Below are 24,050 nucleotides of genomic sequence, written 5' to 3'. Positions count from 1 at the left end.
TTTTCTTTTCTTTTCTTTTTTTTTTTTTTTGAGTCTTACCCTGTCACTCAGGCTGGAGCATAGTGACTGTCATGCTTCACTGCAGCCTCAAACTCCTGGGCTCAGACAGTCTTCCCACCTCAGGCTCCTCAGTACCTAGGACTATAGGTGTACATCACTATGCCTAGCTAATTTTTAATTTTTTGTAGAGATAGGGTCTCCCTATGTTGAGCAGGCTGGTCTTAAACTCTTGGCCTCAAGCAATCCTCCCACCTTGGCTTCCCAAAGCACTGGAATTACAGGCATGAATGAGCCTCTGCACCTGGTCTCTTCATGTATTTTTAAGATCTGATAATAAGTGCTTACACCTTTAGCACTGTCTTGGTGAATTTTATCATTATATAATGTCCCTTATTATCCTTGGCAATTTTGGTTGTTCCTAACTCTACTTTGATGAATATAAAAGTGGCTTTTTAATTTATTTTTTGAGACAAGAGCCTCACTGTGTTGCCCAGGTTGGAGAGCAGTGGTGTGATCTTGTCTCACTGCCTCACAGGTTCAAGCAATTCTCCTGCCTCAGCCTCTGGAGTTACTGGGACTACAGGCATGTGCCACCACACCCAGCTGATTTTTGTATTTTTAGTAGAGATGGGGGTTTCACCATGTTGGCCATGCTGGTCTTGAACTCCTGGCCTCAAGTGATCCGTCCACCTTGGCCTCCCAAAATGCTGGGATTACAGGTGTGAGCCACTGCGCTTGGCCTTAAAACTTGGCTTATCTTTTAATTCATCTTGACTCATGTTTACTGTTTTTTGGTTTCTGAAAAATAGGTTTAATAAATAACATTTTATCAAAGTTATTCTATTAGTATAGAGAAATAAGTTAAGTGTTGTTATTGTTCTATGATCATGATGACAGCACAGAAGTTAATGTGGCCAGAATATAGTTTTGATTAAAAATTATACAAGCAATTTCACTTGAGTCCAATTAATCTTCTATTTTGAGAGGTAATGTATAGAGTGGTTAAGAGCACAGCCTCTGGAGTCAGAACTGCCTGGCTTTGAATCCTACTTCCAAGTACCAGGTGTAGACCAGGGGCAAATCATTAGGTTCTCTGTCTCTCTTTCATTTGCACATTGGGATAATGTCATTCAGTTGAGAGGATTTTAATGAGATGATTCATAGTACTAGACAGTAAAAATTATCACTGCCAGCCACAAATGTTAAATCGAAAAGATATATTTTTAGATAGGATGTCTCATAATTGTAAATATGTACAAGGTTCAGATACCTTTTTAAAAAATACTATGAAAAATTATTAAATAAGTCTAAGGCAAGTCAATTATAAAAGGCTGCTTTTATGAACAACTTTTCTTTCATCAGTAACTCCTTGCCATGTCTACTTTACAGGATGTTAGTTTGAACACGAACAGTTCAAAATCATATTAATTGCTTCAATTCCAGTAATAATTACAATTGATCCAAGCAGGCTAACATAACACATGGTGGTTACCTGGCATTAGCAACCACGCTGCTGAAGTGCTGTTTAATTAGGTAAGAAGGCTGGCACAAAACTTCAAGTGGGCTGAAACTAAGAGTAAATATGTATTAAGGATAGCATCCATAGCAGTGATGAATCTAAGTGATAAAAGGGATTAATAATGCATAAACACCAACTTTTAATGCACATTAAACAATTATTTGTCATCATTCTATGTCTATCAAAAAAAATTAGAGGCTAGGCGCGGTGGCTTATGCCTGTAATCTCAGCACTTTGGGAGAACGAGGTGGACAGATCACTTGAGCCCAAGAGTTTGAGATCAGCCTGGGCAACACAGTGACAACACTGTCTCTACAAAAAAAAAGAAAAATTAGCTGGGTGCGGTGGCATGTGCCTATAATCCTAGCTATTTTGGAAGCTAAGGTGGGAGGATCTCTTGAGCCTGGGCTGCCAAGGCTGCAATGAGCCAAGATCGTGCCACAGCACTCCAGCCTGGGTGACAAGAGTGACCCTGTCTCAGAAAAAAAGTAAAGTGTCAGCTAATAGTCATACTATTAATAGGGATTTTATTGTTTCTAGTACTATGCATCTAACTTTAGTACTAAATTTAAATATACTGAGTAGAGATAGCTTTTTATAGTGTCTCAGAAAAAAACAAAACAGTGTCAGCTAATAGTCATACTATTAATAGGGATTTTATTGTTTCTGGTACTATTCATCTAACTTTAGTACTAAATTTAAATATACTCAGTAGAGATAGCTTTTTATAATGTTGTTACCACATTGCTAAAAGAGTTAATTAAGGAGGAGAAAGAAGCCACCCAGCAAAGGATTGAATTTCATTAACTTTATTGAAAGGTATATCCCTTAGTACTAAAACATAATGTAGTTGGTTAGTTTACCTCTGCCAACTCAGAATTAACAATGATGTATTCAAAATATTGAAATTTATCAGCCTTTTGGGAAAACTAAAAAGTTACCCATAAAACATGGTTTACAAAAGTTAAGAATAAGATATACTGTGGTTCTTTGGTTTTTCATTGCGTATTGATCCATAACGTGATGTCAAATTGGTTATAGCCATCATGGATGGACTCAGGCTATACATTGCACCGAGTAACTGTTTACAACACTTTAACACTGTACTTCTTACATTCACTAACTGACATGCAGGATCCTAAAGACTACACCTCAGCAGCTTCATTCATAGTTATGAAGGTGTCTACTTGCTTTTCTTAAGATTTTTGTTTTGGCACAGTAAGGGCATCAGTGGAAGTATATTCTCTATTTATAAAATTGCCATCACTTCTAACTAACTTAAAAACAGTCTTTAGTAAAAAAAAACTTCTGGAGTGTTGAATCTAGCCTGAACTTACCTTAGTGTGGGAAAGCAAGTTTTCGAAGTGATAATTTATTTTGAGTTACTAATACAATAGAAACTAGTTTTCTTGATGGGATTCAGTTTGAGGCAGTAGGTTCTGTATAAAAATTTTTATCGCAGATACAAATGTCACCTGTTTTCTAGAAAAAAATATTAAAAGATAACTTAATGAATATGCCAAACTTTATAGGTCTGTATTTTTCTTTATATAAAATGCCCTCAAATTTAAATGTAATTCCCATATAGCAATAAAGTCCACATCTCTAGATTACCTATTACTTGCATTATGGGGTGTGTTTATACTGCCTAGGATGTTAACCCTTATTATGCCTTAAAAGTACATTTGTGAAATGTTGCTTTTGATATAAACCTCATAACTTAAAATTTAATATTAAAGTAGGAGTAGGATTAGAATAATGAGAGTGATTGAAGCTGTGGGAAGACTGATAGTTGATAGTAATAGTGTGACTCCTCCAATAGCATTTTCAATACCACCTAAATATATTGATCCAATATCTAAAGTTAGATCAATGATAGAAATGAAGATTCACAGTTTACCTTCTCAGGCTTGTCATTAGCATTTCACATTTAGGCTTTTAGCTTTGATTTGAATGCTTCACAGATGAATTCAAATCTAAACACAATTCCACTACAGCATAATATTAGGCAGTTTTCCCAAGTCTGAGACCATCATGCTTATCTCGTGATGTTTTGAGGCTTCATAGCTTAAATCCATTGTAACATTATGGAATCCATAGAACAAGGTTGTGGAGAAAGGCTTCAGAGAAGTTTTTTGGTGCTGTAATAATCCTATTTAAATAAAGAAAATAAACAAAATCCAACTTAACAGAAGCCAGTCTGCCTAAATACTACTAAGAAAATTGAATTGTTCGTGTCTAATATTCATAATCATATGTAGATGTATTAAATGTTAACATTTAGTTTTGAGTAGAATAAATCATCACTGAGTTAGGAAATTTAGATGGCAAGAATGTATATCACATATGCAGAAAGCAAGTTTACATTTTTTTATGCATATAACTACTTTTCAGTAGTCCAGCTGCTATAGCAATGATAGGTTACTATAGTGTTGACAGACTCTGGCAGTTTCCAGATATCCAATGCAGAGACCATCTATCATATCCTACTTTTTTTTTTTTTTTGTGGCGGAGTCTTGCTCTGTTGCCCAGGCTGGAGTGCAGTGGCGCAATCTCGGCTCACTGCAAACTCCACCTCCCGGGTTCCCACCATTCTCCTGCCTCAGCCTCCCGAGTAGCTGGGACTACAGGTGCCTGCCACCGTGCCTGGCTAACTTTTTTTGTATTTTTTAGTAGAGATGGGGTTTCATCGTGTTAGCCAGGATGGTCTCGATTTCCTGACCTCGTGATCTGCCCGCCTTGGCCTCCCAAAATGCTGGGATTACAGGCATGAGCCACCGCGCCTGGCCTACTTTTTTCTTTTAAGTACAATATCCAAGTTCATATTGATTTTACTTATAAGCTAACAGTCTCAAATTAGTTCATACTTGGTTCAGACTTCTGGTGCTGTTGTCCTGCCCAGCTTACGTAATTTTAAATGAGTCAGATACATACAGCAAGATCATGTGCAATTAAAAAAAAGCATGATTTTAGTGCTACAAGGAGGATGCTGTTCTCTAAGCTGAAAATTTAATGAAATGGCTAACGTATGTATCAGAGGTTGGATAATTCCTTACTCCTAAGATGTTGTACCTTGTATATAGTAAAGGCCTTCAAATATTAGCTGACTAGATCAGTGATGTCATCTCCCCCTTTACTATTCCAACTCCATTTTGTTTATTTTGAAGATAATTACTCTTGTTTAGTTGAAAATTATGGCATTGGAAAATGTTCTCTATCTGGAGAATAATAACGGACCAAATTTACCAGTTAAGGGACCATTTCAGGAATTGTTGGAAGGTGAGTTATTCTGTAGTAGCTATGCTTCAATTGCCGTGCAGTACGCCCGGAAACAATCCATTTCAACTTCTGAACATTTGGTTTGGAACACTTATTTGATGAATATTCAGTTAAACACTTGGATACAAGCTCTTGCCAGAAGGTCAAATCTCTGCCATTTATCTGTACATAAATTTTAAAAAATTATTACTCAAAGTGAGCCCCACCTTATTTAACTACATTAATAAATGCAATCCTATGAACATGTGTCTTTGCTCATTAAAAACATTTGAGGATAGCTACTTAAGTTTCAGATAAACATATGACATCTCATTTTACTTCAGGAGATAGAAGGGGTTTAGTTTCTTTTACAGCTGTTAATAGGATTTAGGCTATGTCCTTGACATACCTTGGAATGTTTCTGAAGACATTCTATTCCTTCTGTTAACTCTACACACTTCTGTGCTTGGATCTCTAATGCAATGATAGACAATGCCAACACAGAAGGCTGAAAGAGATAAATGTAAAGTAAATGCCAAATATAAAAACAGATCATATAAATAGGTGTAATCTTTATAAAATATTTACCTTTGCTTTAGAAAATATGATCCTGCAATGACATGCCTTAAGTTGAGCTTCTAGTCTTTCAAAATTAATGCTATTTCTCCTTTAAAAAGAAAACGGTATTACTTTTATTAGGTAATATTACATCTAGTCAAAAGATGTTTTTAGAAAAACATTGAAGTCAATTTTTAAAGTGAAGCTTATGCACATTTATCATAGCAAGTGAACTATTGAAAGGAATTCCCCTTCCATCAGAGATACTAACTTCTAAAGGCACCATATAGGAGTTTTAGATGATTTGGGCCAAAAAATGAAAATGAATAGTACTATGCCACAAATATCAAGATTTATTTTCTTTTAGTTTTAATAAATATTTCAACATCTACTGAAGGTCCTTTTTTTCCATAAATTTGTGTGAGATGCTTTCCCACTAGGTTCTACAAAGTCAAAATGTACTTTAATCCCAAGAATTAGCTTTAATGAAGCTATTGACAATGGAACATTTTCTCACTTATGATGGACATTAAAGTTCAAGGAGCCACAGCTGTCATTTTACTTATTTTTATTAGAATTCTATGAGGATACTGATTTTATGCAATATCCATACAATACCATTCTGATTTCCAAATCTCTCTTGTTCAAAACAAAAGTCACTTACCTTTCAAGTGGCAAGTTCTCTTGAAGGAGTGAATAATACAGTTGCAGAAATTGAAAGGCAGTAGTAGCTTTGACTTTCCAACACACCTTCTCCAATACAATCTTTTCCATTCTCATCAAGTCGGAAACCGTAAATCTATATTGACTTATTCGGATCAAGTCAGTTGCCAATGGGACATTCCTTTCCTCTTCTATTGATTTTACAGCCAAATAGAAGCAGCTCAGTCCAACACACCCAAGGTGCTTCGGCTGTACCTAAAAAATCAAAAACAAAACCAGTAAGCCCATGACTCTACCTTATTTCAATTAAAACACAAAGGATAATCTAGAACTCAGACCCAACATTTTGAAAATGTATATTTGAGGTTTATTTATGATAGACTTAACACGATCCACTCATACCTAAACTATAGCCTGTCAACACTATGGACCCCACTTAGAACCAATTTTTGAGTAACTGGACTGAGTTTCAGTATAATGTTTGGCTCAGCATAGAAAAATTGTGTTTTTATTAATCACTGTAGAACTATAAGTAAACATTGTTCTAGTTTGATCAAATAAGTTAACTAGTCAAAGATATATGAGGACTGAAATACTTTATGGCTTATTTACAAAATAAGCCATTTCTTTCCAGGATGTTTTATTTTTTCCAGGCTCTTGTCTTTGTGGGAACACATATAAAACAGTTTTAAAATACTATGGCATATACTGTTTACTCTGCCTCTAAGAGTTCTATCCACTACTAATCTTTATCATTTAATTTTCTGAATGTCTGCCGTATGAGGCACAGTCAAAACTTTATCCAGTTGTTTACTTCCAGCTCACATGAAACTAAGCTTTTACCAGTATTAATATCTCTGTGCTCTCTCTCTTCTTGTTACCTCTTCAGCAGTACACTTATGCCTCTTTAAAGGCATAATGTAGTTATTTTTCTTATTATGACTTGTACATAAGAGCAACGATCTTATTCTCACATAAGACTGAATTATACCTGAGGGACAGCTGTATATTATTCATTTGTGCAACATTTACAGATTCAAAGGTAGTGACTACACGTGAAATGTCTAAAGAGTTTAGTCTATTGAAGCAAATTTCTTGAATCTTCAACAAATATTGAAGTCCTTTTTTATGATGCACTGTGTTAGATACCGAGGACTAAAATATGAGTTTCCTTCCAATTGTCACATCATCTTATTTTCCTCCAGTGACCATGGGTGTACAGGAAAGGCAGATGCATTTGTAACAGTTAAGCTCTGAAAGTGACATAGTCTTGTTTATCTAGTATAGGAAAATAGTTGCTTCTCCTTCAGATACACTCTCCTCCCTACTGCATGTACACTGAAGCTGGAAATGCCAAGCATAAGCAAGTCTTGACTAGGTCTAAGGCTAAAATATTTACAACTTTATATATGGGTAGTAATTAACAAATATATCTCAATTCTTAGCCACAATGTAGCCTCTAATCAATTTCTGCCACTAATAAATTGGTTTATATCTAAAAATAGTAAATAAATGGACAAATCCAACCTATCAAGAAGGGTTTTTTAAAAACAGCCAATTTTCTTACTAGGAAACTGCAATTAGTTACTTGGTATTACACTATTTTTCATTTCAGAATTTAAGTCTAATATCTGATGTACTACTCTTGATTATGATAAGACATATTAATGCCGTAGTAGACAAAATTAATGTTTGGCTACGTGCTGAAAATAAAAAAGGTCAAGTTTATGAATACTAGCCAAAAGGTAACAATTCCATCTCCAAAACACACTGAGCAAAATTACGAGAATCTAGCTTCAAACATACCTTCATTTTAGACAGGAATCTGTCCAGTAAATTCACAGCTAGAGAAAATGTCTCTGTGTCGAAGCCAAAGAACTGAGTTAAACTAAGAAGATCTTTTACTTCAAAGTCCCTTAGTCTTGCAGTCATTCTGAGGCCATTATCGTGTGCAGACTCAATTAGTCTCAAACCACAGACCTTTGGCTGACATCTAGACTCCTGTTCCAACAGGGCATTCAGCTGGTGTAGCAGTTTCTGAGAGTCAGTTGTTGTCAGTACCTCTATCATCTATATATAGAAAAAAAGACCAGAAAGGAGTGTAAGAGTAGTCCTTCCTGCTTTCCTTGGCCATCTTTGCACTGGGCCAAGAAATGATTTATAAGTCTCCCATCCCCCAATGTGGCTAGTGCATCTAAGTCATTGCAAAGTGCCATCTGTTATTTATTTCCCTTCTACAAGTTGGTCACATCCTAAATTGAGTTCCTAGAGGGAAGGAACTATGTTTTTTTTTTTTTTTTTTTGAAACGGAGTCTCGCTCTGTTGCCAGGCTGGAGTGCAGTGGCACGATCTTGGCTCACTGCAACCTCCGACTCCCTGGTTCAAGAGATTCTCCTGCCTCAGCCTCCCGAGTAGCTGGGATTACAGGCACGCGCCACCACGCCCAGCTAATTTTTGTATTCTTAGTAGAGACGAGGTTTCACCATGTTGGCCAGGATGGTCTCGATCTCCTGGCATTGTGATCTGCCCGCCTCGGCCTCCCAAAGTGCCGGGATTACAGGCATGAGCCACCGCGCACGGCCGGAACCGTGCTTTTTAGAAAAATAAAATGCAAATCTTCAAGAATGCTTGTTCAAGTTATTCATTGTCAATAGACAACCACGAATAAACACCGTAAGACAGGACACCGAAAGTGAAAAGCAGATGGTAGTTGAGTATTCTGCCACATATTAACAACATGACCTGTTCAAGTTACTTAATTGTACTTAGTTCCTCATTTATAAAGTAGGGATAAGGTTTATGACCTACCTCACAGATTTGTGTGAGTTAAATGAAATCACGTAAAGAGCTTAGCACATATAGTAGACGCTTAAAAAACACTAAACAATAATAATGAGCTTGAGCTTATTTCTAGATTTATAAAATGAGGGTAACAATATCTGTCGCTGAATGTGAAGACTGAACAAGATGATTCACCACTTAAAGAGTATAGCACAGTGCTTGGCACACAATACTCAATATTAGTTAACTTTTATTGTCGTTAGGAAGGGAAACTTAAAAGGTGACATTAGGAGCACGTATTGGGGCGGGGGGGTGGGGTGCGTTGTTGCTAACCTAGTCTGAAAGATGAACCTGGGAATTCCATTGATTTAAGTGTGCATAACACAACCATGTCCCGGGCACAAGCTAAGCCCTGGATACATGGAAGGTCCCTCCCACACCAACCTAAAGACAGGGAGGCAGGAGGTCTTCAGAGCTGGTCATGTGAAGAACCTCTAACTGCAGGGGTTCCATTCTTCCTCCCCAGGCTAGTCCCTGGGACCGGGCCGCCAGACACTAAGGCACCTCAGGAGGCCGGATCCGGCTCCGCCCCTCCAGCCTCGGACTAGCCTGGGCTTGTGCTCACAGCAGCGGTAGAGTTTAGCGAGGAAAAGGGCGCGGGTCAGACCTACTCCTCGCCCCGCGCCCCCAACGCCGCTCCCCACCCGCACCTGGCGGTCAACTCCCGCGCAGTCCCGCTCACCTTGACAGTGACTGCAGCTCCTCAGCGGTTACCACCCTCCCCGGGCCTGCTCACCTCACCCCACGATATCAGATCCAAGAGGCCTACGAGGAGAGGGGACTCGTAGGCAAGAGGAGGGAGGCCCGGGGAGGTGGGGGCTGTCCTGGGTGGAGGTCTCGGCAGCGCCGCCGAGACGACTCGGCCCTGATCAGGATCAGCTCGGAGCCGAAGGGGCCGCGCCTGCCCTGCGGAGGAATATATTGGAGGGCGGGGCTTTCTCGCGAGAAGGGGGCATTTTCGCCGCTGATTGGTGTAATTCTTTTGATGGATGGCCTCCGCGATCCGTAAACGGCTGGGCCGTGGAGTGAGAAGCCCGGCCAATCGGCTCACACTTCCCGTTATCTGGCGTCAAATTCCCCGGCCCCCTTCCACGCCCCTACCTCTAAGCGTCTCTCATTGGAGAATCTAACAGTGTCTTCATTCAGTGGGGGGCCGAACTAAATACTCTGTGCACCAACCCTTGGCTGGGTCAGGTCATTCGGCTGCCAGCCAGATTGGCCAGCGTATCATTCCAGAATGTACTGTGTGTTCTGTGGGGTTTAGGAGTTCTACAGTGGTTCTGCCCCATCTTTCTAAAAATACAGTGAGTAGTTAAAAAAAAAAAAAAGTCAACCTTTGATTTTTAATTACAGATAAAGAGGTGGTGGAATTTATATGGTGTGGTGGTTTATCAACTTCCAGAGTGCTCTCTTCGTGAACTTTGGAAGTCAGTTGATTCTTGCCTTAGTTTGCTTTTTGTACAATTTATCAAATAATGGAGTTGGACTGTGTAATTTCTTGACCCTCTACCAATTTTCTGAATTTGCTTTTAAAGCAAATTTAAAGAGGAAAGTTGGTACAATTTTTCAGTCGCTTAAAATGAAAGGTATGTGGCAGACTGTTAACAGGAATAATTGTGGTGAATGTGAATCTCAGTCTACAGACCCGAGTGTAAAGCAGTATTACTCTTTTTATTTACCATAATGAATTTAATCTCTATGAGCCTCTCCTATGCTAGATTAGTGGGAAAATAATTAGCCTGAACTCTTCTTAGACTCTCCTCACTCTCACTCTCCCAGATCATCACAAGTGAGAAAAGTCCATTAGTAAAAGGGCCTGAAAAAGGGTGCACAAGGAGTCAGTTCTAAACTCTTATGAATTACACAGTAGTTGGATGTCTCTGTTCTCATGGCCCCAGTTCAGTCTCTCTTACTTTGAAAAAATGAAAATCTGGAAGATTTGCTGTCACTCTGCTATTTGTCCTGCCGTGTACTTAGCTAAGGCAATGCCACAGAACAAAACTCTGTAAAGGGGGAAAAGGGGTGGGGAGGAAGGGGAAGGAAAAACAAGAGAAAACATTAATGCCTCACAATAATACCTTAGCCACATAATCAGGTCATTTTAAGAAACTGGGGCTCAAATGGGGAAGAGGCCTTTGTTCCTTTTGAAAATAAAAGCTTACCTAGTGAATATAAATTAGCGATTTATAACCTTTAACAAGTGATTTTATTTAAAAATACTTTTTGCTGTAATGTGTGAGTTTATAAATGTAGTTTCTCCTTTTGGCTTTTAGTTCCTATTATTCCTAATTCCTAAAATTAGGAATGTATATGCACAATTTTTAAAAAATGGCTAAAAAATCATAAAATCTTTATGGCAGGCTGGGCACGGTGGCCCACACCTATGATCCCAGCACTTTGGGAGGCCGAGGCATGTGGATTACCTGAGGTCAGGAGTTTGAGACCAACCTGGCCAACATGGTGAAATCCTGTCTCTACTGAAAATACAAAAATTAGCCGGGCATGGTGGCACGTGCCTGTAATCCCAGCTACTCGGGAGGCTGAGGCAAGAGAATCGCTTGAACCTGGGAGGCAGAGGTCGCAGTGAGCCGAGATCGTGCCATTTAACTTCAGCCTGGGCAACAGAGCAAGACTTGGTCTAAAAAAAAAAAAAAAAAAAAAAAAATTCTTTATAGCAATCAAAAGCATGAATAAATTAACTAATATTTATTGAACACATAGCATAGGCCAGTGGAGAACAAATTAGACTGGTACCCTTCCTTGTAGAACAGGTAACCTGTGGGCAATATAAACACATAGACTTTAGAATAAAATAAACTTATATTCATATCCAGGAATAGCTCATAACTTGTTATGTGACTTTCAGCAAGTTATTTAATCACATTTTCTTTTCTCAACAATAAGAAGTAAAAAATACATTATTCATGGGGTTATGAAGAGGATTAAATAATAGAAAGTGCATAAAGTGGTAGTCACTATTCCCAGATCACAGTAGATTTCTTGATAAATGGTAGCCCTTAGTATTAAACTACTATTTCTTTTTAAATGTCTTGCTTAAACACACTTTGATGTGTTTTCTCTGTTATCAGACTAGTTCTCTGTTTTCAGCCTAGAAGGATAATCAGAGTATTAGAATTGTTTATTTAACACAGATAAAAATATCTAAATTACATGTATTAATTTCTATACGTTTTTATACTTGAAAATTTCACTTGAGGGCTTTTAGGTAATATATCATTGTTCATATAATAAAATATTTTCTCGTACATTAGAATATTTTTACTTTTTATTAAAATCTCTCACATAAAAATATTTCACTAGTACCGGAGAGACATTAATTAAATATAAATCAAGTCAAATTGATATTCTTTACTTTTCTTCCTCCCTTAACCCCTCTGCCATTTTCATTTCAAAATGTTAGAATATAGACCATCATTTAAATAATTGAAAAGACCTAATTAGCAAAATGTGGAAATGTAGTACTCAATTATCCACTCTTGTAAAATAAAGATAATGAGCCCTTCATTAACTATGATTTTATTTTTAAAGAAGTGTGGATTTAATCATGAATTCCTATTAAAAATTCGTTAAATGACTGACTTCTGGGGGTATATTCTAGGCTCAATGATGTATTCAATTCCTATCCTCATACTTTCTTCTCCATTAACAGTTAAGTACAACAAGAACTAATGGTCCGAATAATGGCCTTGAGGCTGGGCAAGAATCCAGGCAGTAACGGGAAGATTTAATCATATTCTCTGCATGGTAGGCTGTAGACGTGCCTTTCAACAACAAAGACTATAACAAGCAGGTATAAAACAGTGGCGGTGTGTCAAATACTGCCCTGATTCACAGGGAAATTCCCATTTGGCTTTGTTTGTTTCCATCTTGGAGATGTGGGAGTCTGTGCCTTCCCTCCTGCACACAATGTCCAATCACCTTACCCTCTTTTCAGGCTCCCTGATAAATGTCTGGTACTTTTGTGTGTAGCCTTGTCCAACTATGGTAAGGGCCAAGGAAGTGAGGGTCAAAAAGATCTCAGCTGAGTTCCCTTCTGCTTTCTGATCCTTCTTGTAACTACGCATTACAGCCTCCTCTACTTCTCTAGCTGTTCTCTAGTGCATCTAGTCTATCTTATTCATTTGAAGATAACTTGCTTGTCAGTGGCTTCTTTAATTCTTTTTTAGTTCCTGGGACACCAGTGAAATTAAGTATGGTTGGGAGGAGAGAGAGAGAGAAGGATACATAAAAAACATAGATTAATAATTCCATGAATATCCTTCTACTCAGAGGTTCTAGCTACCACTTCCATACTCAGATAAAGTAACCCCTTCCAATTAATTGAGGTTTTACTATATATTTCATGAAAAACTAAATTTTTGACTCATCAAGTAACCACTGCTATGTAAAGGCACCGGGTCACATTAGAGGGGGATCCTCTGTTCTCTAATGGCTTTAGACTCTTTTGAGTACAAAGCTCAAAGCCAAGACCAGCCAAAAACATACTATACAGGGTTTGCATTTATTATATATTTCCCATGTGCCAGGTCATCGTGCTGAATTTAAACACACTTGCCTTTGACAACTCTGATATTTTTATTCTCTTCAGAAATGTGGGATATTGTATATATCTCATGTTTAGTAACTGTTTACTATTTACTAAATATACGCAAAACTTGAATTTGGATTTTTCTGCAGTTTTTAAAAATGTTTCTATTTCAGAACATTTCAAACTCATTACCAAGCTTCAATAATCAACATTTTGCCCATGTTGACTGTTTAGTTTGTTTGTCCATCAACAAGTATTTCTTGAGAGCTTTGTAAGTGCCAGACCATTGTATTTTGTAATCCCAGATAAAAAATGCTGCTACAGCTTTTGAGCCACAGGATGTTTTGGCTACTGTTCTCTGTGAACGTAAGAGGTCAGAAGGATCAGCTGGGTCATTGTCCTCCAGTCAGAAGCCAGCACTGCAGGTGTCTCTGTTGTCTCCTGCTTTGGAAGGAGAAGGAATGGGAAGGGGAGAACAACTTCCTTTCTTATCCAGATTTCTGCCTAGGTTGCTAACCTTCCTCCCCCAAAAGCAGAAACACACACACACACACACACACACACACACCATGTACACAAAACGTTTTGGCGGAGTTGAGAATTGGACTTCAGTAACCTTCCTTTTTCAGGTTACTACTTTCCTTACCTTTCTAGCCTTTGAATTCTTTTATCCCCCTCTCTGATTTTGCCAACCCTTTTCTCTTTCCTCTCCCCAGACCTCAGTTTTCTAATAATTAGTACATCCCAAGGTTGTTTTTCACTGCCTCTACTGTTGGTAGGGTCAGAGCCTCTCCGTGGCTGTCAGGTTCTCTGCCTGGTAGAGGGCAGTGAGGAGCCCTCCCTTGGCATTCCAAGGTTGGTGAGTGAGTGTGGAGGAAAAACACCCAAGTTAGGATAATGTATTCCACATTACAGTTTGTCTTCAAATCAAACAAAACAAAGCAAAACAAATAAAAAACTTTCCAGGGAAATGTATGAATAACCATAAAAATAAGTGCTATGACAGAGCCATGCATAGGGTATGAGGGGAACACACAAGAAGACTTAAACAAAATCAGGGGGGTCAGGGAAGGAGTGAAGGGAAGGGATCTTTGTAGAAGTCTTCCAAGATACAGTGACTCCTGATCTGAGTTTTTTAGGGATTTAGCCAAGTGAAGAGGCTGGTGCAAAGGGCATTGCAGACAAAATCAACAGTATGTGCAAAGAAAGGCACAATAGAAAGAGAGAATAAACTGATTTCTGCAAATGAAATAGAGATTACTCTGGCTAAAGTACAGAGGCTGTGGAGGGAGGTGGTTTAGCAGTGAAACTGGGGAGAGAAGCAGTTGCTCATGTTGAGGGGCCATGTATACCATGTATACCATTCTTGAAATGTTGGACTTTGCAGACTTTGGGGAACCAACCATGGAATTTAAAAAGAACACCACAATTGGGCATGTGATTTGTGATGATCACTTGGCATCAGGGTGAAGATTGGAGAGATGGGCCAAGACTGGAGGCAGGAAGAACAGTTTAAAGGTCATTGCCTTAACCTAGGAAAAAACAGAAGGTTGCACTGAACTTTAGCAAAAGTTTGAATTGGGGTTCTATTCATGTATTTACCAGAGAATACAGAAAAAAGGCCAGGTTTGCTGGAGGAAAACTTTAAGTTCAAGATGTCTGAGGGACTTCCAGGGGGAGGTGTTGAAAAGGCAGCTAGAGAAACATTTGTTGCTGCAGGTATCTTTGGGACTCATCAGAAATAGGGAGTGATTTGAGTCATGGAAATAGGTCAGTTCTGGAGAGTTGAAGATGATAAATCTGAAGAGAGAATCTAGGGAAAAGGAGTCTCCAAAGGGAATCTAAGAGAAAAGAGAGAGGGAAGAGGGAAATAAGAAGAGAGGGTGTTACAGGAATCAGGAGAAAGTGTTTTAAGGAGAGAATGAGCACCAGTATCTGATGCTGCAGAGAGGATAAAACATAGTATGAACAAGAAGGAGATAATATGAAACCAATGAGTATATAAACCATTCTTGCAACGAACTTGACTATAAGGGGTAGAGGCAATGGCCAGAGGGTGGACATGGTGATGAGAAAGACAGTTTGCTTTTCAAAGATGAGCTAGATATGTGCCTGTTTAAATGATGTCAGGAAGGAACCAGCAGGGTAAAGATGTATCTGACTGCTGGAACAATCTGAAGCCTCATATGACACTGGTCAATTTAATTGACACTAGTCAATTTACACTCAGTCAGCTGTATTGTTATAGACGCTTCTATTCAAATACAGACTACAATGGAAGCAAACAACACAAAAGAGTAGAAATTCTATGTATTTAGCATGCTTAAAATTCTCTGGGTAGATGTTGAGAATGATCACAGAATGTTTTATAAATTTTTGTGTCTTCTGTAGCGATTTTATATGCCTGATTTTTAGTTTCAAATTATTCAAAGATCTCTTCCTGATTTAAAATATTCTCACTTGTCAAGTTTAGGAGCTTTACATCAGTATTGAAGTAAGAGTAATTAATAAAAACATGAATTTTACGTACCCTTATGTAGTGAAAATATGATGGAACAGCACATCAGTTTGTTCAAGCCTTCTTAAAATATCTAGCTTTTGTTGGAAGTCACCCATGCATAGATTTAGGTCAAATAGAATAAAATCTTTAGGTACATTATGAATGTTTCTATTTTTAATGGAAATATATATTTACATCATGTAATGATAAACACAGTATGTGTGGGTGCGAAAATACTTGGAGGTGATAATAGTGCCAGATCACATTGGTGTAGATTTTTGTATGAAATTTTCTGTAATTCCTGGCCTTATAGAAGAACTTTTAATAACTAATAGCAGTGATTTGGCTGAGGCGCTAAGGGACCGACTACAGTCTGGGTCCCAGCTTCTCTACTTACAAGCTTTCAGCCTCAAGATCTTCATATTTTGAATAACAATACTACCCAAAATATTGTTGTAAGGATTAATTGAGCTAATAGATGGAAAAAAGTAGATGTAAGTGCTCAACAAATGTTAGATATTATTATTTTCTGTAGAAATAAGTCATCTTCCAAGAGACAAATAAATTACAACCCATGGCACTGCTGACAACAATAACTGGGCAATTTTATCAGGGTCTTTGTCCTTACAACAACATTAGTCTTCCCCTTGTTCTGACCATAAAGTGGACTTCATCTCCTAAGACCACATAAACTGGGAGAAGTTGACCTAATACAAATCAGCTAATAAACATAAGCCAATATTTTTGTTTTTTCTTTGGTCTTCTGTTTTCCTTAAGTGGATTGTCCCTTATACGTGAAGGCAAATGATGACCCCATGAGAGATAACGGTACCTTCTCTTTTTGGTAAATTTCACAGTTTATGAAGGACTTTCACCTTTATTTTGTCATGCAATCTTTCCAGAATCCTTACCAGATTTTCAGGACAGGGTTTATGTATTAGTTTGCTAGGGTTGCCAAACAAAATTCCATAGACTGAATGGCTTAAGCAACAGAAATTTATTTTGTTGCAGATCTGGAGGCGGGAAGACCAAGACCAAGGTGTCATTAAGTGGCTTGCAGATGGCCACCTTCTTACTCTGTCTTCACATGGTCTATGGGTGTCTCTTCTTGTAAGGATGCCAGTTATATGGGATTTATCTCAATTATGTGTTTAAAGGCCCTAGTTTCAAATAGAGTCACATTGGAGGTCTGGGCTTCAACATATGAATTTTAGGGGGATACAATTCAGTCTATGACAGATTGTGATCCATATTTTTTTGGGAGAGAACAATAAAGCCAAAGAGGTTCAATAATTTACTCAAGGTCACTTGGCTTGTGGATCATGAGTTAGGACTAAGCTCAAGACTTTTCATTCTCCTATTGTTTCCCATTGCACATCTCACATTCCCTTCTGGAATTACTTCTCCAGAAATGTTTTCTTAATGGCATGTGTTTATGAAATGATTTCAAGTTCATGAACAAAGAAATGCTATTTTATCTACCTATGAAAACTAAGCTCGGAATTTTATTCCTTAGTTGCACTTTGCTCTGTTCAACTGAATTCACTCTTAGACTTCACTATTGATATATATATATATTATATATGTATGTATATATTATATATTATATATGTATGTATATATTATATATATATTATATATGTATGTATATATTATATATATTCTTTTTGAGACAGGGTCTTGCTCTGTCATCCAGGCTGGAGTACAGTAGAACAATCATTAACTCACTGTAACCTCAAACTCCTTGTGATCCTTCTGCCTCAGCCTCCTCAGTAGCTAGGACTACAGGCATGCACCATCATGCCTGGCTAATTTTTGTTTTATTTTATTTTGTAGATACAGGGTCTCACTGTGTTGCCCAGGCTGGTCTTGAACTCTTGGGCTCAAGCGATCCTCCCACTTCGGCCTCTCAAAGCGCTGGGATTACAGGTATGAGCCACCATGCCTGACAACTATTAATTTTTAGACAATCATTTCACAATAAATTTTGAACTATTTTGAGTAATTAAGGGCTAACTTGTTCAAATACTCACTAGCATATAAGTCCCTTAACAATAAGCATTTTAAAAAGGGAAAGGGCCTATTATGAAGTTTCTGGTGAAGGATATGATATTAAAAAGCCCTCTTGGGCCAATAATTAACTATTGCTGCAGTTTCAAAATTTCTTTCTTTTTTTTTTAAAAAACAGTGGAACTCCTAAGGACATCTTGTAAATATCAGAACAAATAAAATGTCCACTGTGGAACAGACAGTCTCAGTTTCTCTGCCCTCCACCAGCCCCCAGTTCATGAGGAGCAGCCCTCTAATTCATCTCTCTCCCCCAAGGCTCAAAAATGTTGCATTATTCACCTTATCACTGAAAGTTTGTATGCTTTGATTAATATCTCCCCATTTCCCCCACTCCCAGCCCTAACAATCACCTTTCTATTGTTCAGGGAATCTAATATACAGCGTGGTAATGACAGTTAAAATGAGCAGAGAGTATGAAGTCTCCATCAGTAAAACTCAAAAAATTTTTTTTTCGCTATCCAAAAACAAAACCAAAATTTTATTTTTATTTTTTATTTTTCCATAAGTTATTGGGGTACAGGTGGTATTTGGTTACATGAGTAACTTCTTTCGTTCTTTCATGGTAATTTGTGAGATTTTGGTGCACCCATCACCTGAGCAGTATACACTGCACCATATTTGTAGTCTTTTATCCCTCACCCATCTCACACTCTTCCCCCCAAGTCCCCAGAGTCCATTCTATCATTGTATCATTCTTATGACTTTGTGTCCTGATAGCTTAGCTCCCACATATCAGTGAAAACATACAATATTTGGTTTTCCATTCCTGAGTTACCTCACTTGGAATAATAATCTGCAGTCTCATCCAGGTCACTGCAAATGCTGTTAATTCATTCCTTTTTATGGCTGAGTAGTATTCCATTGTGTAAATACATGTATATATCACAGTTTCTTTATCCACTCATTGACTTTTGGCCATTTGGGTTGATTCCACGGTTTTGCAGTTGTGAATTGTGCTGCCATAAACATGTGTGTGCAAGTACCTTTTTCGAATAAGGACTTCTTTTCCTCTGGGTAGATACCCAGTAGTGGGATTGCTGGATCAAATGGTAGTTCTACCTTTAGTTCTTTAAGGAATCTCCACACTGTTTTCCATAGTGGCTGTACTAGTTTACATTCCCACCAACACTGTAGAAGCGTTCCCTGATAACCACATCCATGCCAACATCTACTGTTTTTTGATTTTTTGATTATGGTCATTCTTGCAGGAGTAAGGTGGTATTGCATTGTGGTTTTGATTTGCATTTCCCTGATCATTAGTGATGTTAAGCATTTTTTCTTTTTCATGTGTTTGTTGGCCGTTTGTATATCTTCTTTTGAGAATTGTCTATTCATGTCCTTAGCCCACTTTTTGATGAGATTGTTTTTTTCTTACTGATTTGTTTGAGTTCATTTTAGATTCTGGATATTTGTCGTTTGTCAGATGTGTAGATTGTGAAGATTTTCTCCCACTCTGTGGGTTGTCTGTTTACTCTGCTGACTGTTCCTTTTGCCGTGCAAAAGCTCTTTAGTTTAATTAGGTCCCAGCTATTTATCATTGTTTTTATTGCATTTGTGCTTGGGTTCTTGGTCATGAAATCCTTGCCTAAGCCAAAGTCTAGAAGGATTTTTCCAATGTTATCTTCAGAATTTTTATAGCTTCAGGTCTTAGGTTTAAGTCTTTGATCCATCTTGAGTTGATTTTTGTATGAGGTGAGAGATGAGGATCCAGTTTCATTCTCTTACATGTGGCTAGCCAGTTATCGCAGCATCATTTGTTGAAAAGGGTGTCCTTTCCCCACTTTATGTTTTTGTCTGCTTTGTCAATGATCAGTTGGCTGTATTTGGGTTTCTGGGTTCTCTATTCTGTTCCATTGGTATATGTGCCTATTTTATACCAGTACCACACTGTTTTGGTGACTATGGCCTTATGATGTAGTTTGAAATCAGGTAGTGTGATGCCTTCAGATTTGTTCTTTTTGCTTAGTCTTGCTTTGGCTATGCATGCTCTTTTTTTGTTTCCATTTTAATTTTAGAATTGTTTTTTCTAATTCTGTGAAGAATTATGGTGGTATTTTGATGGGGATTGCATTGAATTTATAGATTGCTTTTGGCAGTATGGTCATTTTCACAATACTGATTCTACCCATCCATGAGCATGGGATGTGTTTCCATTTGTTTGTGTCGTCTATGATTTCTTTCAGCAGTGTTGTGTAGTTTTCCTTGTAGAGGTTTTTTGACTCTTTGGTTAGGTATATTCCTAAGTATTTAATTTTTTTTGCAGCTATTGTAAAAGGGGTTGAGTTCTTGATTTGATTCTCAGCTTGGTAGCTGTTGGTGTATAGAAGAGCTACTAATTTGTGTACATTATTAATCTTGTATCTGGAAACTTTGCTGAATTCTTTTATCAGTTCTAGCAGCTTTCTGGAGTAGTCTTTAGGATTTTCAAAGTAAACAGTCATATCGTCAGGAAACAGTGACAGTTTGACTTCCTCTTTACTGATTTGGATGCCCTTTATTTCTTTCTGTTGTCTGAATGCCCTGGCTAGGACTTCCAGTACTATGTTGAAGAGGAGTGGTGAGAGTGGGCGTCCTTGTCTTGTTCCCAGTCTCAGAAGGAATGCTTTCAACTTCTCCCCATTCAGTATTACAGTATTATGTTATCTGTGGGTTTGTCATAAATGGCTTTTATTACATTGAAGTATGTCCCTTGTATGCCGATTTTGCTGAGAGTTTTAATCATGAAGGGATGCTGGATTTTGTCATATGCTTTTTCTGCATCTATTGAGATGATCATGTAATTTTTGTTTTTCATTCTGTTTATGTGGTGTATCACATTTATTGACTTGCATATGTTCTTTTTATCTTATCTTATTTTATTTATTAATTTTTTGAGATAGGGTCTCACTCTGTCACCCAGGCTGGAGTACAGTGGTATGATATCAGCTCACTGCAACCTCTGCCTACTTGGTTCAAGTGATTCTCCTGCCTCAGCCTCCCGAGTGGCGGGGACTACAGGTATGTGCCACCATGCCTGGCTAAATTTTTGTATTTTTAGTAGAGGTGGGGTTTCACCATGTTGGCCAGGCTGGTCTTTAACTCCTGTCCTCAAGTGATCCGCCTGCCTCGGCTTCCCAAACTGCTGGGATTACAGGCATGAGCCACTGCGCCAAGCCCCTTAATTATAATATTTTCATGGCATCTTTAGAGTTTTCTATGTATAAAATCATAAAACTAAGATAATTTTACTTTTTAATTTCCAGTTTGTTTGTTTGTTTGTTTTTGAGACAGAGTGTTGCCCAGGCTGGAGTGCAGTGGTGCGATTTCAACTCACTGCAGCCTCCGCCTCAGCCTCCTGAGTAGCTGGGATTACAGACATGCACCACCACGCCTGGCTAATTTTTGTATTTTTAGTAGAGATGGGGTTTTGCCATGTTGGCCAGGCTGGTCTCAAATTCTCGACCTCAGGTGACCCGCCCACCTTGGCCTCCCAAAGTGCTAGGATTACAGGCATGAGCCATTGTGCCTGGCCTTTATTTCTGATTTGAATGCTGTGTTAATCAGGGTTCTTTAGAGAAACAGTACTAATTATATATATATATATATATGTAAAATGAGAATTGGTTCATATGATTATGGAGGCTGAAAAGTCCCATGATCTTGCAGATAGCAGTCTGCAAGCTGGAGATACAAGAAAGCCAGTGTTGTAATTCAGTTCATATCTGAAGGTCTGAGAAAGAGGGAAGTTAATGGTGTATCTCCACCTGAGTCTGAAGGCCTGAGAACCAAAGATGGGAGGAAAACTGGTGTAAGGCTACCATCCAAAGACCTGAGAACCAGGAGCTTTGATATTTGAGGGCAAGAGCAAAATGGATGTCCCACCTCAAGAAGAAAGAGAGAATTGCCCCTTCTGCCTTTTTGTTCAGTTCAGTCCCTCAACAGATTAGATGATGCCTACCTACACTGGTAAGGGCAGATCTTCTTTACTAAGTCTACCAATTCAAATGCTAATCTCTTCCAGAAACACCCTCACAGACACATCAGAAATAATATTTTATCAGCTATCTTTGTATTCCTTCGCTCAGTCAAGTTGACACATTAAATTGACCATCACAAATGCCTTTTATTTATTTTTCTTGTCTAATTGTTCTTGCTAGGACTATGTGGAATATTGAAAGCAGGCAATTTTTCCTGATATTAGAGGATAAACTTTTAGTCTTTCAACCACTGAATATGATGTCAGCTGTGGGCTTTTCATTTATGGTTTGTTATGGGAAAGTAGTTTTTTTAATTCCTAGTTTGTTGAGTGATTTCATCATGAGTGTTCAGTTTTGTCAAATGCTCTTTCTGCCTCAGTTGAGATGATCATACAATTTTTTCCCCCTCATTCTGTTAATGTGGTGTATTACACTGATTTTTGCATAATGAACCACCTTGGTATTGATTCTTTTTTAAATGCTTGATAAAATTCACCAGTGATGCCATCTCGACATGGACTTTTCTTGTGGAAAGTTTTAAAATTACTAAACTTGTTATATGTAGTTATTGTAAGGTTATTCAGATTTTATATTTCTTTTTGAGTTAGTTTTGAAAGTTTGTATATTTCTAGAAATTTTTCTGTTTCATCCAAGTTATCTAAGTTGTTAGTGTATAATTGTGATTATTGTTTCTTTGTAATTCTTTTTATTTTATTGAGGTTGGTTGTGATATCCCTCTTTCATTCCTGATTTTTGTAATTTGAATTTCATTTTTTTCTGACCCATTTAGTTAAGTTTGTGGGTTTTTTTTTTTTTTGATGGAGTCTCACTCTGTTGCTCATGCTGGAGTGCAGTGGCATGATCTCGGCTCACTGCAACCTCCACCTCCCAGGTTCAAGTGATTCTTGTGCCTCAGCCTCCCAAGTAGCTGGGATTACAGGTGTGCACCACCATGACAAGCTAATTTTTGTATTTTTTAGTAGAGATGGGGTTTCACCATGTTGGGCAGACTGATTTCAAACTCCTGACCTCAGGTGATCCTACTGCCTTGGCTTCCCAAAGTGCAGGGATTACAGGTGTGAGCCACCGTTCCCAGCCAAGGTTTGTCATTTTAGTTCATCTTTGCAAACAATTTTTGTGTTTTTTAAAAAATTTGCTCAGTGTTTTTCTCTTCTCTACTTTATTTATTTTCATTTTAACCTTATTATTTCCATCCTTGGTCTCGCTTTGATTTTAGTTTGCTCTTCTTTTTCTAGTTTTTTAAGTGGAAGTTGACATTGTTGAGTGGAGATTTTTTAAAAAAAAAGCATTTAAAGCTATACATTTCCCTCTGAGCACTTCTTTAGTTGCATCTATAAGCTTTAGTATGTTGTTTTTATTTTCATTCATCACATGGTATTTTCAAATTTAAATGTTTTCTCTGTCCCATTGGTTGAGAGTCTCTTGTTTAATTTTCAATTATTTTGTAGATGTCTCAAACTTTCTTTCATTGTTATTTTCTAATTTTATTTCTTTGTAGTTGGAGAATATATTTTGTATGATTTTAATTCCTTTACATTTATTGAGACCTGGCTTATGACCTAGTCTATGGTTTATTCTGGAAAATGTTCTATTTGTGCCTTAGTAGAATGTGTACTGGCCGGGTACAGTGGGTCACACTTTATAATCCCAGCATTTTGAGAGACCATGGCAGAGAATCACTTGAGGACAAGAGTTCAAGACCAGCTGAGCAGCATAGCAAGACCACATCTCTATTAAAAAATAATAATAATAATAATAATAATAATAATAATAAGAATGTGTATTTTGCTGTTGTTGGGTGGAGTATTCTATAGATGTATGTTAGGTCTAATTCACTTATGGTGTTGTTCAAGTCTTCGGTTTCCTGCTAAATCTTCTGCATAATTGTTTTATTAATCATTGAAAGCAGAGTATAAAGTATCCAGCTTTTATTGTGGAATTGTCTATTTTACCTTTCAATTCCGTGAGTTTTTGCTTCATGTATTTTTTAGATCATTTTAAGTTTCTCTATAGTAACTTTTCATGCAGTTTTTTTTTTCTTGTTATGATTTTTTTTGGATGGACTTCGAAACTCCTGCATTTTATAATTGATTTATCTCCAGGGAAATTATGCCA

General features: G+C 37.7%; 1 protein-coding gene across 3 annotated transcripts; it reads right to left on the bottom strand.

Annotated features, from left to right (window-relative positions):
• Positions 1-9,758, bottom strand: CCNG1 (cyclin G1). 3 transcript variants are annotated; one of them, XR_009213886.1, is made up of 8 exons: positions 9,522-9,758; positions 7,805-8,068; positions 6,000-6,253; positions 5,366-5,444; positions 5,187-5,285; positions 4,766-4,960; positions 3,420-3,671; positions 1-1,570 (listed from the first exon to the last, which is right to left on the bottom strand). XR_009213886.1 is itself a non-coding variant. In XM_058440110.1 (7 exons), the coding sequence occupies exons 2-6, from the start codon at positions 8,066-8,068 to the stop codon at positions 4,769-4,771; spliced, it is 888 nt and encodes a 295-aa protein (XP_058296093.1). In that variant the 5' UTR covers positions 9,522-9,758; the 3' UTR covers positions 2,313-3,671; positions 4,766-4,768. The 3 variants fall into 3 exon arrangements, 2 of the variants coding, with proteins under 2 accessions (XP_058296093.1, XP_032014453.1); XM_058440110.1 differs by lacking the exon at positions 1-1,570 and having other exon boundaries at positions 2,313-3,671; XM_032158562.2 differs by lacking the exon at positions 1-1,570 and having other exon boundaries at positions 2,313-3,671; positions 9,576-9,758.
• Between the last annotated feature and the right edge of the window lie 14,292 nt (positions 9,759-24,050).

Source organism: Hylobates moloch, unplaced genomic scaffold, assembly GCF_009828535.3.
Source record: "Hylobates moloch isolate HMO894 unplaced genomic scaffold, HMol_V3 SCAFFOLD_6, whole genome shotgun sequence".
NCBI classification, from domain to species: Eukaryota; Metazoa; Chordata; class Mammalia; order Primates; family Hylobatidae; genus Hylobates; species Hylobates moloch.
The sequence above is the reverse complement of the archived record's forward strand: the minus strand, read 5'-3'. Positions and strand labels throughout refer to the sequence as shown.

What these genes read in the sequence shown, in the direction of transcription:
- CCNG1 (XM_058440110.1), bottom strand. Translation starts at nt 8,068, where the DNA reads ATGATAGAGGTACTGACAACAACTGACTCTCAGAAACTGCTACACCAG. An exon ending in TCATATTTTCTAAAGCAAAG is followed by an intron (nt 5,286 to 5,365) that starts GTAAATATTTTA and finishes TATCTCTTTCAG; the next exon opens with CCTTCTGTGTTGGCATTGTC. An exon ending in GTCTTCAGAAACATTCCAAG is followed by an intron (nt 4,961 to 5,186) that starts GTATGTCAAGGA and finishes ATTTATGTACAG; the next exon opens with ATAAATGGCAGAGATTTGAC.